An 11,686-nucleotide genomic window follows, 5' to 3' on the forward strand; every position below is an offset into this window, starting at 1 on the left:
GTTCTTGTAGGTTTGGTGACGACATCCCCGGAATGGAAGGCCTGGGAACAGGTATGACAGCCACTAGCATCCACCCAGGTCCCCCCGACTTGCCCACCCCGCAGTGTGCCTGGGGCCCCATCACCCCTGCCCCTGCTTCCTCAGGCAGAGGCTTACTTAGGGCACCACCCCCAGCTGTCCTTCATTTTTTTTTCCCAACTTCAAGCTTCAGACACCACCCGAGTGGGGTTGTTCCTACTCAGCGGCTCCACCGAGTGCTTGGAGGGGCTGGAAAAGAAAAAAGCTCTTGCTGTCCCCTCCCCCCAGCAGCAAGGCCCACCTTCCTCTGGCCCCCTCCCTGGGCCTGCTGCACCCACTATCTTCCTGGGCAGGGCAAAGGTGGTATGTCCTGAAAGGAGGGCTCTACACCCTGGACTTGTACTCTCACCATTGGGGTGTGGACAACAGGGCCCGGAGGGGATGGTGGCTCCTGGGGCCATGGGACCCTCCTGGACCCACTGGCCCCCTTGTCCTGCAGACATCACTGTCATCTGCCCATGGGAGGCCTTCAGCCACCTGGAGCTGCATGAGCTGGCCCAGTACGGCATCATCTAGCACTGGACCCCGGCCCTTGGCCCCTCCATGCCGCTGCCCTTTCTGACACCTGCTCAGGATTCCTGTGAGCAGGGCCGCCCCCCCACTGGAGGGTTCCAGAGTGTCCAGAGATTGTGTCTGGAGATCCCCGCAGGGCAGCGACCTCAGGCCCACGGAAGCTAGTTGCCAGGAGCCCACCAACTCCTTGCAGGATATCCTCTCCGGCCGGCCAGGCCTGGCTTAACTTCCGGAGACACTGGTCCACAGACCCTCTCCTCCCATGGCTGGAAAGCTAGGGCAGGCCTCCCAGGAGTGTCCCCTGTCCTGCCTGCCTGGGGGTGAGGACAAGCTTCCCCCACTAGCCCTTCCCAGCTGAGGCCCTTGCACTGGTGGAGTGGGTGGCGGGAGTCCTGCAGGCATCAGTGAAAGAGCAAGACCCCTCTGGACGTGTCACACCAGCAGGATGCTTGTCCTTTCCAACATGGCCCATGTCCTGTTTCAAATAAAATTAGCGTGTCCCCCACCACTTGTCTGGGATGTGTTGTCAGTGGGGGCAGGGCCTGAGGGTGGAGTCTCTTCAGCAAGAGTGGACGGATGTGGGCACAGGTGGCAGGGATGGCAGGGACCTGGCCAGGCTGAGGGAAGGAAGCACATCGGGCGCTGAGCCAGGCTCTTGATGGCTGGATTGGGGCAAGGCAGGCAGCCCCACGTACTCTTGGGGCCAGAGCTCAGGTCAGGGGGAGGGAACACCTATCTGCTCCCCACAGGTGAGGAAACAGGTGCAGGGAGATTGGGCCCAGCCAGCCCATCCTTACTGTCCACTAAAGCTGGACAGACACCTACCAGTAACCCTGCAATTCCACTCCTGACACCACACCCAGGAGAAGCAGGGCACGCTGCCACACACAAACCTGCGGGAAACTGCCCCCAGTGGCAGTCATCTTCGGAAACTGCCCAAGTGCCTATCCACACGGACGTCAGGGGGTCTGTTCACACAGCAGTGACCAGAGAGTGACTCTCAGGAAGGGGGCCCCTGTGTTCGTATTTATGTGAAGGCCAGAAAAAGCCACGCTAACCAAAGGCGACAAAGTTCCAACAGGGGCGACCTCGAGGAGGAGATGAAGGACCCTGCTGGGGCTGGATCTAGACCTGGTAGTGGGTCCACAGGTGTGTGGATAAGTAAGAACCCTCAGGCTGCCCACTTAAGGTTGGTGCAATTTACTGTATGAGGGATACATCTCAATAAAACTTACCACCACCACCCCCCAAAAAGCACTCTGGAGGGAGAGGCCTGGGCCTCATCCTCAACCACCACAATGCACAGGAAAGGTGGGGGTGGCCCCAGAGGAGAGCAGGGGCCAGGCTATGGTGAGGACGTGGGGACTCATAGACTGGGCTTGGAGGTGTTGGAAGTGGGGGGTCAGTGGTGAGAGTCAAAAGTGGTCAGATGTGGAGATCGGAAGTGAGGGTTGGGGTGAGGGTCCGAGTTGGGGCTTGGTGGCAGGATTTCATCCAGTCTCGCTCGCCACCCACTCTCCCTGCCAGCCAGGCTTTGCCTGCACCCTCTGTGGGAGGCAGACGCTGGCCAGGCAGTCGTTGGGGTCAGCTTACACTCGGACCATGGCAGCGTTTGCAAGCAAATGGGCAGTGTGGGGGAAAGGGGACCCTGGGGAGGCAGAGGCCAGCAGGTGGAGGAGGCCTGGGGGCCCAAGGTGCGTGTCCACAAGCACCAAGGCGGGTTATTCTGACACCTTGCCTGGGAGTGGAGGGGAGGCCTGCAGCCCCAGACCCCATCCCGGTGCCCTGGTCTTCCGTCTCACCTGCCAGTCAGCCCGGGACCAGTTTGGCAGAGGGGAGGGCACTGAGTCTGGGGGTCCTGTGGACAAGCCCTCACTCTCTGCTGCCCTCTTGTGGACAGCCGGGGCCCTCACCAGCTGGGTGGCCGGCAGGAGCTCTGCCCCCGGACCACAACGACAACGATGGCGTAGCCACCTGCAGCCCAGATGTTGCTGCGCAGCCACTGGAGGAGTGGGGGGCCGCAGCCCTCCAGGTGCACCACCCTCTGGGCTGCGTCCTCATCCAGGCGCAGGGCCCCGAAGCCACACTGGTCATTGACTGAGGCTCCATCTTCCCAGGGGTCGATACAGCAGGAGGCAGGAAGGCTGCAGGCCTGGACCCCAGGGGAGCTGCAGTTAAAGTACCTGCAAGGGCGCATGGGAGCATCAGTCTGGAGGCCAGGGCCCCTGGTCTTGGACCCCAGCACTGTGTGGAATGTCTCCCACCCGCCTTCAAACTTCCATGGCCACACACACACATAGGCACACAGGCATGCACATGTGCATGCATGCAAGCAGACAGGCATGAATGCACACACACATGCACACTGGCAGGCATGTACACACACACACGCACATGCACACACACTTGTGCACACACGATACCCAGCTCTCTATAATTCATCCCAGTACTGCGTAGCCCTCTGTACACGCATGGTTAGAAGGCACACACTGTGTAAGACAGTTGAAGGGAGGCAAGGGTTTGATGGGGGCTGGAAGTAAGACAGCCTCACTCCACAGATGCTGCTGAGTTGGTCTGAGCAGCAGAGCTGGAGTGGGAGAAGGTGGGTTGAGGCCTGGTAGAGACTTCTGTAGTGGTCACCGGGTCATGGTGGGGGCATGAGGGGCCACACTGGGCAGCAACAAGGGATGGGAGGCTTGGGAGGAGCTCTCAGGGCCTCGAGAGAGTGTTGCTCTTGTCACTCACTTCAGGTGACCCTCAGGTGCCCTTGGCCTTTGGCTGGCATCCAGGGCCCTATGACCAGCAGGCTCATCCTTTGCCCTCCCTCACAGGCACAGGCTCATCTCCTTGAAGAATGGGCTTCAGTAAGGCAGGGGCTTGGAGATCGGCAGGCTGGGTGGCATCACAACACCAGAAAGGGCTGCCACCGACCCAAAGTCACACTCGGCCACCAAATGAGAACAATCCAGATGGGTGCTTCTAAGGTGCCCAGAAAGAAGCGCCCAGCATGTCTCAGGGACTGTTGGGTACAAATGGCTGGTTTTCAAGAGTCTCCATATGGCTCTAAACACACACATGTACACACACAAACACACACACACACACACACACGCAGTGGAGGGAGAACTGTGGAGTCATAGTCCAAAATGATGTCCTGAATTAAACTAAAAGTTATTTTCAATTGACATTGAGATGTACGATGCCCTTACTGAAAAAGAAAAAAAAACAATCCCCAAAAGTGACTTTCTAGCTCTACTGGCTGAGCTTCTCTATTAACATCCCTGCATGACCATGTGGCCCTGGCTGGGCCTGAGTGTGTACATGCGCAAGTGTGCCCACATGAGCGTGTGCGCACATATGTGTATAGGTGAGGAGCCTATACAGGTGAGTTTGTGTATAGGTGAGTATGTGCATGTGAGCGTGTGTGTGGCCCGCCTCCTCTCCAGCCCCAGGGACCCTGCCCGGCCACCATGGGGCTGCCCTCCGCCCTTTCAGGCTCTAGGACTCACAGGTTCCGCTGCCAGTCCTGGTAGGAGGCCACCCCGCAGCACTGCAGCCCGAGCTGAACTTGGTCAATGAGGAAGCACAAGTCTGGGTCGTCTTGGTAGTGGGTGATGGCCACGCGTAGGACATGCTCCAGGTCATCCTGCAACTGGCCCCAGAAGGCCACCACCAGGGCCCCTGCCACGGCCTCCAGCACCAGCAAGGCAAGGATGCCCCCAGAGAAGCAGAAAGGCGTTCTCACAGAGGGCGCCCAGGCAGCCTGCCAGGCTCCGCGCACTGAACGCCAGCCCGCCCAGCACCAGCCCCAGCATGGGGGCTGCGGGCAGGGGGCCCCCCAACTACTCCCCAGAGACCCCGTGACGGCCAGGCCCCAGAGCCCGATGGCCAGGGCCAGCAGACTGAGCAGAGAGAAGACAAAGTTGGACAGGAAGATCAGGCACTTGAGGCAGGGAAGCAGCTGGCCGGGACCCCCCCCAAGGCCTGCCCTCCGGGCCTGGTGCTCCCAGAGTGCTGGCCCCGGGTGACTTGAAATGAGGGGGCTGCTCCCGGCGAGGGGTGGTTCCTGACCCCCAGCATCCTGCAGAGGGAGGAAGAAGAGGGAGGTCTCACCGGGGCAAAAGCATCTTCACTCAGACCCTGTGACACTCAGCTGGGAGCAGGGTCAGAGCCTGCAGCGGGCAGGAAGCTGGAAGGTGAAGCTGGAAGGTGAAGGCGGAAGGGGGTGCTCAAAGACTCTAGAAGGCCAGGGACGTGGGGGCCTTAAGGCTTGTCCTGCTCGGCCAAGCAGCAGAGGGGACGGTGAGGGGCTCTGGGGGCAGGGAGAGGAGAGGCCAGGAGACTGGGGCTCTGTGGGGTGCAGGGCCTCCCAAGGACCCCACCTTGCCCTCCAGCAGGACACTCAGCCAAGCTCGGGGGCCCTGGCCTTACCACAGAGAAAATTAACAGGGTGCTGATGGTTGGGGGGGGCCTACCCCCTCTCTCGGTTCCCCCCACCCTCCTCTTGGTTCCCTAACAGAGGACTGGCTCACTGATCATGAGGTTGGGAGAAGCTGCAAAGCCAGTTCCATCTGGCCCCTTGATGGACGGGCTGCACTTCAGATATGCCTGCCTCCGCAGCCCCTCCACTGGCAGGCAGGTATGGGAGGGCTCCTGCCCCCTCTCTGCAGGGGGAGGGGCAGCAGGCCCTTGAGTTGTGTTGTGGGGGAAGAATGAAGAAGCTAAGGCCCCAGGCCTGCGCAGGGCTCCAGTTTACCAGCAAGAAGCTGGCCCTTCACTCCCCACCTGACTGACCGCATCAGAGCACAGGAAAGGAGGGTTATTGATCAGCCCCCTCAGAACTCAACAAGTCAGTAAGAGCAAAAGGACAGGCTGCCGGCATTAGCCTTCAGCCCCTTCGGCACCCCGAGCCAGAGCTCACCCCCCGACCTGCCAGATCCATGGGGAGGCCTGCCAGATTTCCTGTGCAGGGACCATACCAGGCTGAGCGGATGGCAGCCTTGAGGAGGGGGCAACAGGGAGGTGAGAAGGCGGGGCAGGTCACAGGTGGGTGGGGGACAGGGAAAATGTGAGGGTGGCCTGATGGCCCTGGTGGGCACCATCCCCTGGGTGTGTGCTTTCTTTGGGGTGTGGACACACCCCATGCTGTGTCAAACACAAGGGCAAGGGCGGGTCACCTTTCAGAGTCTGAACACGGCGCTGGGGGAGGTTAAGGCACCTGATTAATAAAGCCCCACCCCAATCTTAGCAGCCCCTCCTGAGCATCCACCTCCTGGCTAGCCCCAGCACACAACATGGCTCTGGTGGGCCAGGGTGGGGAGAACCTAGCCGGGGACATCTCCAACCCCGGCAGGCCTCCAGGCACTGCTTACCTGGGACAGCAGGGGGCTCCTTTCCCCCTCCTCCATCCTCCACCAGGACAGGTGTGCTGGTCCCCCACTGGCCTGTCTGGCTGGGACACCAGGGCTGGTGCTGCCTGTGCCCCCGGCTGCTCTGTGAGCTGTGAGCCCCACCGGGACTTTGCAGTCACGATCGGATCATGTGAGGAGTCATAGTTTAGGGCTTAAGACAGCCTCTGCTTGTTGAGATGCAAAGGATCCTTCTTGAGCCCAGATTCTTGGCCTCGCTCTGTGCAGGCATGACGTGGGTGGGGCTGTCAGGGGGCAGGCCTCATGGGCATCACCACAGGGCCCCAGTGTGGGCCTCAGCCCGGCGGGTCCAGCGGTGCCCCTCAGCTCAGCCTGAAGATCAGACCCTGGCTCCCAGTAACAGCCCAGGAGACCTGCCCACAGCTAAATGCCAGTTTATTCCGATTTATTCACTGCAAGAAAGAAGTTTTATGTATATATATGCATATACATACATATATACATACATATATATTTATGTATATATATATATTTTTTAAATTTTTATTTATTTTAATTTCATCTTTGGCTGCATTGGGTATTAGTTGTTGCGTGCAGGCTTTCTCTAGTTGTGGCGAGCAGGGGCTACTGCTCGTTGTGATGTGCGGGCTTGTCATTTCAGTGGCTTCTCTTGTTGTGGAGCATGGGCTCTAGGTGTGCGGGCTTCAGCAGGTGTGGCTCACGGGCTCTAGAGCACAGGCTCAGTAGTTGTGGCGCATAGGCTTAGTTGATTTGCAGCATGTGGGATCTTCCCGGACCAGGGATCGAACTTGTGTTCCCTGCATTGGCAGGCGGATTCTTAACTACTGCGCCACCAGGGAAGTCCCTATATGTGTATATTTGAAGTGCCTTTATTTTTTTTAAGATTTATTTATTATTTATTTTATTTATTTTTGGCTGCATCAGGTCTTAGTTGTGGCCCACAGGCTCCAGGGCGTGTGGGTTCTGTAGCTGGCAGCACGCAGGCTCTCTAGCTGAGGTGCATGAGCTCAGTAGCCATGGTGTGGGCTTAGTTGCCCCACAGCATGTGGGATCTTAGTTCTCCGACCAGGGATCGAACCCGCGTCCCCTGCATTGTAAGGTGGATTCTTTACCACTGGACCACCAGGGAAGTCCCCCTTTGTTTAATTATTTATTTTTTAATCACTGGCTAGATTACATCCTTCCTGGTTTTGAGGTGGCTGGGATCCCCCACCCTCTGAGCTTCTCAGGAGTAGGACTTTGTCACGGTTACTATTGTGCCCTAGTGCTTGGAGGGACCCCAGCCATGCAGCTGCCACCTCTGCAGGCAGAGATGTGCTCCAGGCTCTCTGACCCTGCATTGTCGGCCCTCTCACCCTGGCTTGGATGCAGTGGAAAGACTGGCTCAGAGCAGACCCCTACCAGCCACCAACTCTGGAAGACCTTGGGCACGTACTCTCACACCTCCTGGGTCCTGCTTGTGGAGTACATGAGGCTATGACGCGCGTCGACACTGCTGTTGGCTTCTGGGGCCGGAGGCCATGGTGGGGGCAGAGGCTGCCAGGGGCCCCTCTGCAAACACGTGTGCGTGGCAGGAAAAAGGGTGGCCTCGGGGTATGTGTGTGCCGCATCCCGCTTCCACCAGCCTCCCCACTCCCTTTCTCAGCTTCTTCCGTTAGATGTTTAAGCTCAGCCTCTTTTCCTCCATTTAGTCACCATTTTACAATCCAGCCACATGGGCTGCTTGCTGGGCCTGAAATGCCTGGCACTTGTGTGCCCTGACCTATGCCACCCCCTGAAATCTCCTGGTGTTCAGTTCCAGAGTAGTACAGCCGAGTGAACACTTTTCATTTTTATTTGCTTCATTTGTCTGTGTTCTTGCTTTGGGTCCCCCACTAGCTTCTCCCAGAACGACCACACCACGGAGCCCAGCCTACACTCCGGCAGAGGGCCAGCTGAGTTTTAAGCCACTGAATGAGGAGAGTTCGTTAACACAGCATTATTGTGAGCACAGATGACTGACACTGGGTTTATTCTCTGTCAGGGACTGTTCTGAGCCCTGCAGTACAACAGTGAGGAAACCTGACAATCCCCCGTCATCAGGTGCTTACATTTGAGTACAGGGGAAGTCACAGAGTAAGCAAAGAAACCAGTAAATATATGTTATTTTATAAGGTCATGAGTGTTAGGAAGCAAGGAAAGGAAATGGCTGGTGGAGGGTGTTGTCTTATATCAGGTGATCAGAGAGGCCTCACTGTAGGAAAATGTTTGCTTCCTAGGTGTACACCCGAAAGGATTGAAAACAGGGACTCACACAAATACATGGATATACACGTTCACAGCAGCCAAAAGGTGGAAACAACCTGGGTGTCCATCAATGAAGAATGGATAAACAAAATGTGCTGCATCCATACCGTGGATTATTCAGCCATAAAATGGAAAGAAGTTCTAACACAGGCTACAACATGGATGAACCTTGAAAACATGGTGCTCAGTGAAAGAAGCCAGACACAAAAAGTCCACATACAGTACGATTCCACTTATATAAAATGTTCAGAATAGGTAAAGCCATAGAGACGGAAGGTAGATTAGTGGTTGCCAGTGGCTGGGGGAGGGGGAAATGGCAGCTACTGCTGAAGGAGTGTAGGGCTTCCTTCCGGGAGTGATGAAAATACTTTAGGACTAGATAGAGGAGGTGGTTGTACAACACTGGGAATGTACTACATGATACTGAGTTTTTCCCTTTAAAATGGTTAACTCTATGTTCTGTGAATTTCATATCATTTTAAAAAAAGAAAAGAAGAGGGCTGAGAAGAAGCCGAAGGAAAAGAGGGAACGAGGGACTTCCCTGGTGGCCCAGTGGTTAAGACTCCACACTTCCAATGCAAGCGGCGCGGGTTCAATCTGCAGTCAAGGAACTACGATCCCACACGCCGAATGGCGTGGGCAAGAAGAAAAAAAAAGAGGGAACGAACCTCGTGTATTTTCTCAGGTCAGGGTCCCTGCAAGGCCAACCCTGGTCACTGGGGAGTGTCTCAGGATCCAGACCCGGGAAGGAAACAGCATTGTGCTGGCGGAGGGAGAAGGCGAGCTGTCAGGCAATCTCAACAAAGTCCTTGGTGATCCCCGCAGCTTGGATGGCCTGCAGAATTGTCCGAGATTGAGACATGGGGCTGCGCCTTGATAGCCATCCACTGTTATTGGGCATGAGCTGCCTGGGGAAGGGACCGTGATCTGGAGTGAGCACAGTCCCCGAAAGGGAGCTCAGCCAGTGCTGCCAGCAACTTCAGTCTGAGGGCAGTGCACTTGGCACACACTGTAACTGAATGTGGGGTCCAGCTGCTCGCTGCTCAAAAGCCAATAAAGAGGCAAGGCTGGTGGAAAGGAAAGTTTGCTTTATTTCTGAGGCTGGCAATTGCGGGGTCCGGGGAAGGGGAAGGGCAGACTCCTGTCCAAAGGCCGACTCCCCTCCACTGACAAGCAGTGGGCAAGAGCTTTTATAGACGGAGGGAGGGGGCTACATGCAGAGACAGCACAGTCAGCTCTGACGGTCATCTTGAAATTGGTCCTTGGTGGTCTGACCAGCATCATCTTGATTGTTTTAAGTACAGCTAATCTTCAGTTCCAGGGTCAGTTTGTTCCCATTTCCATGAAGCCAATTCTCAGGATTGTGGCAGTTTCTGTCATGGCTACAGTCTGGTCATCATGTAGTTAACTTCTTCCACCTGGTGGGGGTTTCAGTACCTATAAAACAGCTCACATGGGCTTCCCTGGTGGCGCAGTGGTTGAGAGTCCGCCTGCCAATGCAGGGGACACGGGTTCGTGCCCTGGTCCGGGAAGATCCCACACGCCGCGGAGCGGCTGGGCCCGTGAGCCATGGCTGCTAAGCCTGCGCGTCCGGAGCCTGTGCTCCACAACGGGAGAGGCCACAACAGTGAGATACCGTGTACTGCAGAAAAAAAAAAGCTCACAGGACACGGCTCAGAATAATATCTATAGCCCTTGAGGTGGAACTAAAGGTCCTTGACTTTGCTTACTGACTTAAACTATTATTGTTTTGTCCCCTTTGACTATTTTCCTTTGTTTCTGTATTTTCTCATTTCTCTGATTAAACTTATTCTTTGGCTAAAGTTTTTCCACAGACAAAAGGCAGGCAGAAGACATGGGGGGAATAGACCATAGGGTTCTGTTCTCTTTCAACACTAGGCTGACGTGTGCAGGAAGAGGGTTTCAGGCCTGTAACGTACCTTAGGTGGGAGCAAGCCTGGAAAGTTTGAAGAAGAATGGCTGTTCAAATTTTGCTCCAAGTGAGATGGGGAGATGACAGGTGTTGAGTAATGTGCATTCCGACCTGACTCACGCTTTCAAAGGACCACTCAGGCTGCTGTGCTGCAGGCGGAAGGTCAGGGCAAGGACGGGAGCTGGAGGTCAGGCCTTGTGCAGCCAAACTGTGTCTCGTCTCTTCCTCAAAGGGGACACACCCAGCCTCATCAGTTACCGCAATCTGGCTCCAAAGCCAGGCTCTCTGGGAGACGGTCATCACCTCCCAGGCCCCATCTCAGCCTTGTTCTGATATAGAGTAGGCTTTGGATGAAATCATAGTTACCACTACTGTTATGGGCTGAACTGTGTCCCCCCAAATTTATATATTGAAGTCCCAGCACCTCAGAATGAGACTTAGAGGTAGGGCCTTTAAAGTGGTAATTAACTTAAAATCAGGTCATTAGGGTGGGCCATCCTCCAATGACCTTATAAGAAAAGGAAAATGGGACTCAGAGAGACACCAGGGATGCAACTGTACAGAGGAAAGACACAGGAGGAAGGGAGCTGTCTGCAAGCCAAGGAGAGAGGCCTCAGAAGAAACCAAACCGGCTGTCCCCCTGATCTCAGACTTCCTGCGGGGAGAGGAAATGAGAGTAACAACCTCCTAACTGTTTTCAACACAGGAGACAAACACAATCTGAAATTGAATCATGGGACTAAAAAACATAGTTTAGCCTCTTAGAGGTTTTCGTAACTTTTTTTTCATAATCATAGGCAAGGTCAGCTACCAAATGTTTAAGGCCCAGTGCAAAATAAAAATGTGGAGCTCCTTGCTGAAAACTATTAAAGATTGCAAGACGGTGACGGCAGAGCATTGACTCAAGTGTGAGGCCATTCGGAGCCACACACGTGAGTGCCCATGAAGCTGGCCCTGGGGGCAATTTTAGGATATTGTATCTCCGTGGCAAAGAAGCATTTATCTAAAATGTGGTCGAAATTCATTCGTTTCTCTTATGTTAGATTCAGGGAAAATGCCTTCTTAAAAAATACATATCATGAAGCTATGATGTCACCTTCCCGAAGCTATTTCTCCATTTCCGTGGGACCAGCGAGGCGCTGGGAATATCCAATCTGAGCCCACCAACCGCTGTCCTGGGCGACAGGCGCGTTTCTGCTTCCCTGCCAGCTTCTCTGCAGCGTCTCTCCCCCGCGTGGCCAGCGGGGGGCGCCCCTCCGTGGGGAGCCCGGCGCTGGGCCGCCCTGCGCAGGCGCAGACCGTTGGTGGGGCCGGAAACTGGTTGCGGGGCCGGAATCTGGTTGCGCGGCCGGAACCTGATCGCGCGGCCGGAACCTGGTTGCGCGGCCGGAACCCGGTTGCGCGGTCGCGAGGCCGGGGGAGCGCGTCGGACGAGGCACCGGACGTCACGGCAGTGGCGGCCGGGCGGTGAAGCTGGAGCGGCGGT

At 56.0% G+C, this 11,686-nt stretch overlaps 2 protein-coding genes across 2 annotated transcripts in view; one reads left to right on the forward strand and one right to left on the reverse strand.

Annotated features, from left to right (window-relative positions):
* PDE6G (phosphodiesterase 6G) overlaps nt 1–594 on the forward strand; it is a 1,246-nt gene extending 652 nt beyond the window's left edge. The window contains exons 2-3 of the mRNA XM_007462325.1: nt 11–51; nt 518–594. Coding sequence (XP_007462387.1) covers nt 11–51; nt 518–594 — 118 coding nt within the window. The remainder of the gene's footprint in view (nt 1–10; nt 52–517) is intronic.
* Nucleotides 595–2,500: 1,906 nt separating this feature from the next.
* On the reverse strand, nt 2,501–5,999 carry TSPAN10 (tetraspanin 10). Its single transcript, XM_007472033.1, is given in 6 exon segments — nt 2,501–2,774; nt 4,101–4,319; nt 4,321–4,435; nt 4,438–4,672; nt 5,513–5,590; nt 5,964–5,999. Coding segments are annotated over 6 exon segments (957 nt in total).
* Between the last annotated feature and the right edge of the window lie 5,687 nt (nt 6,000–11,686).

This window comes from Lipotes vexillifer, unplaced genomic scaffold (genome assembly GCF_000442215.2).
Source record: "Lipotes vexillifer unplaced genomic scaffold, Lipotes_vexillifer_v1.1 scaffold1691, whole genome shotgun sequence".
Classification (NCBI taxonomy): Eukaryota; Metazoa; Chordata; class Mammalia; order Artiodactyla; family Lipotidae; genus Lipotes; species Lipotes vexillifer.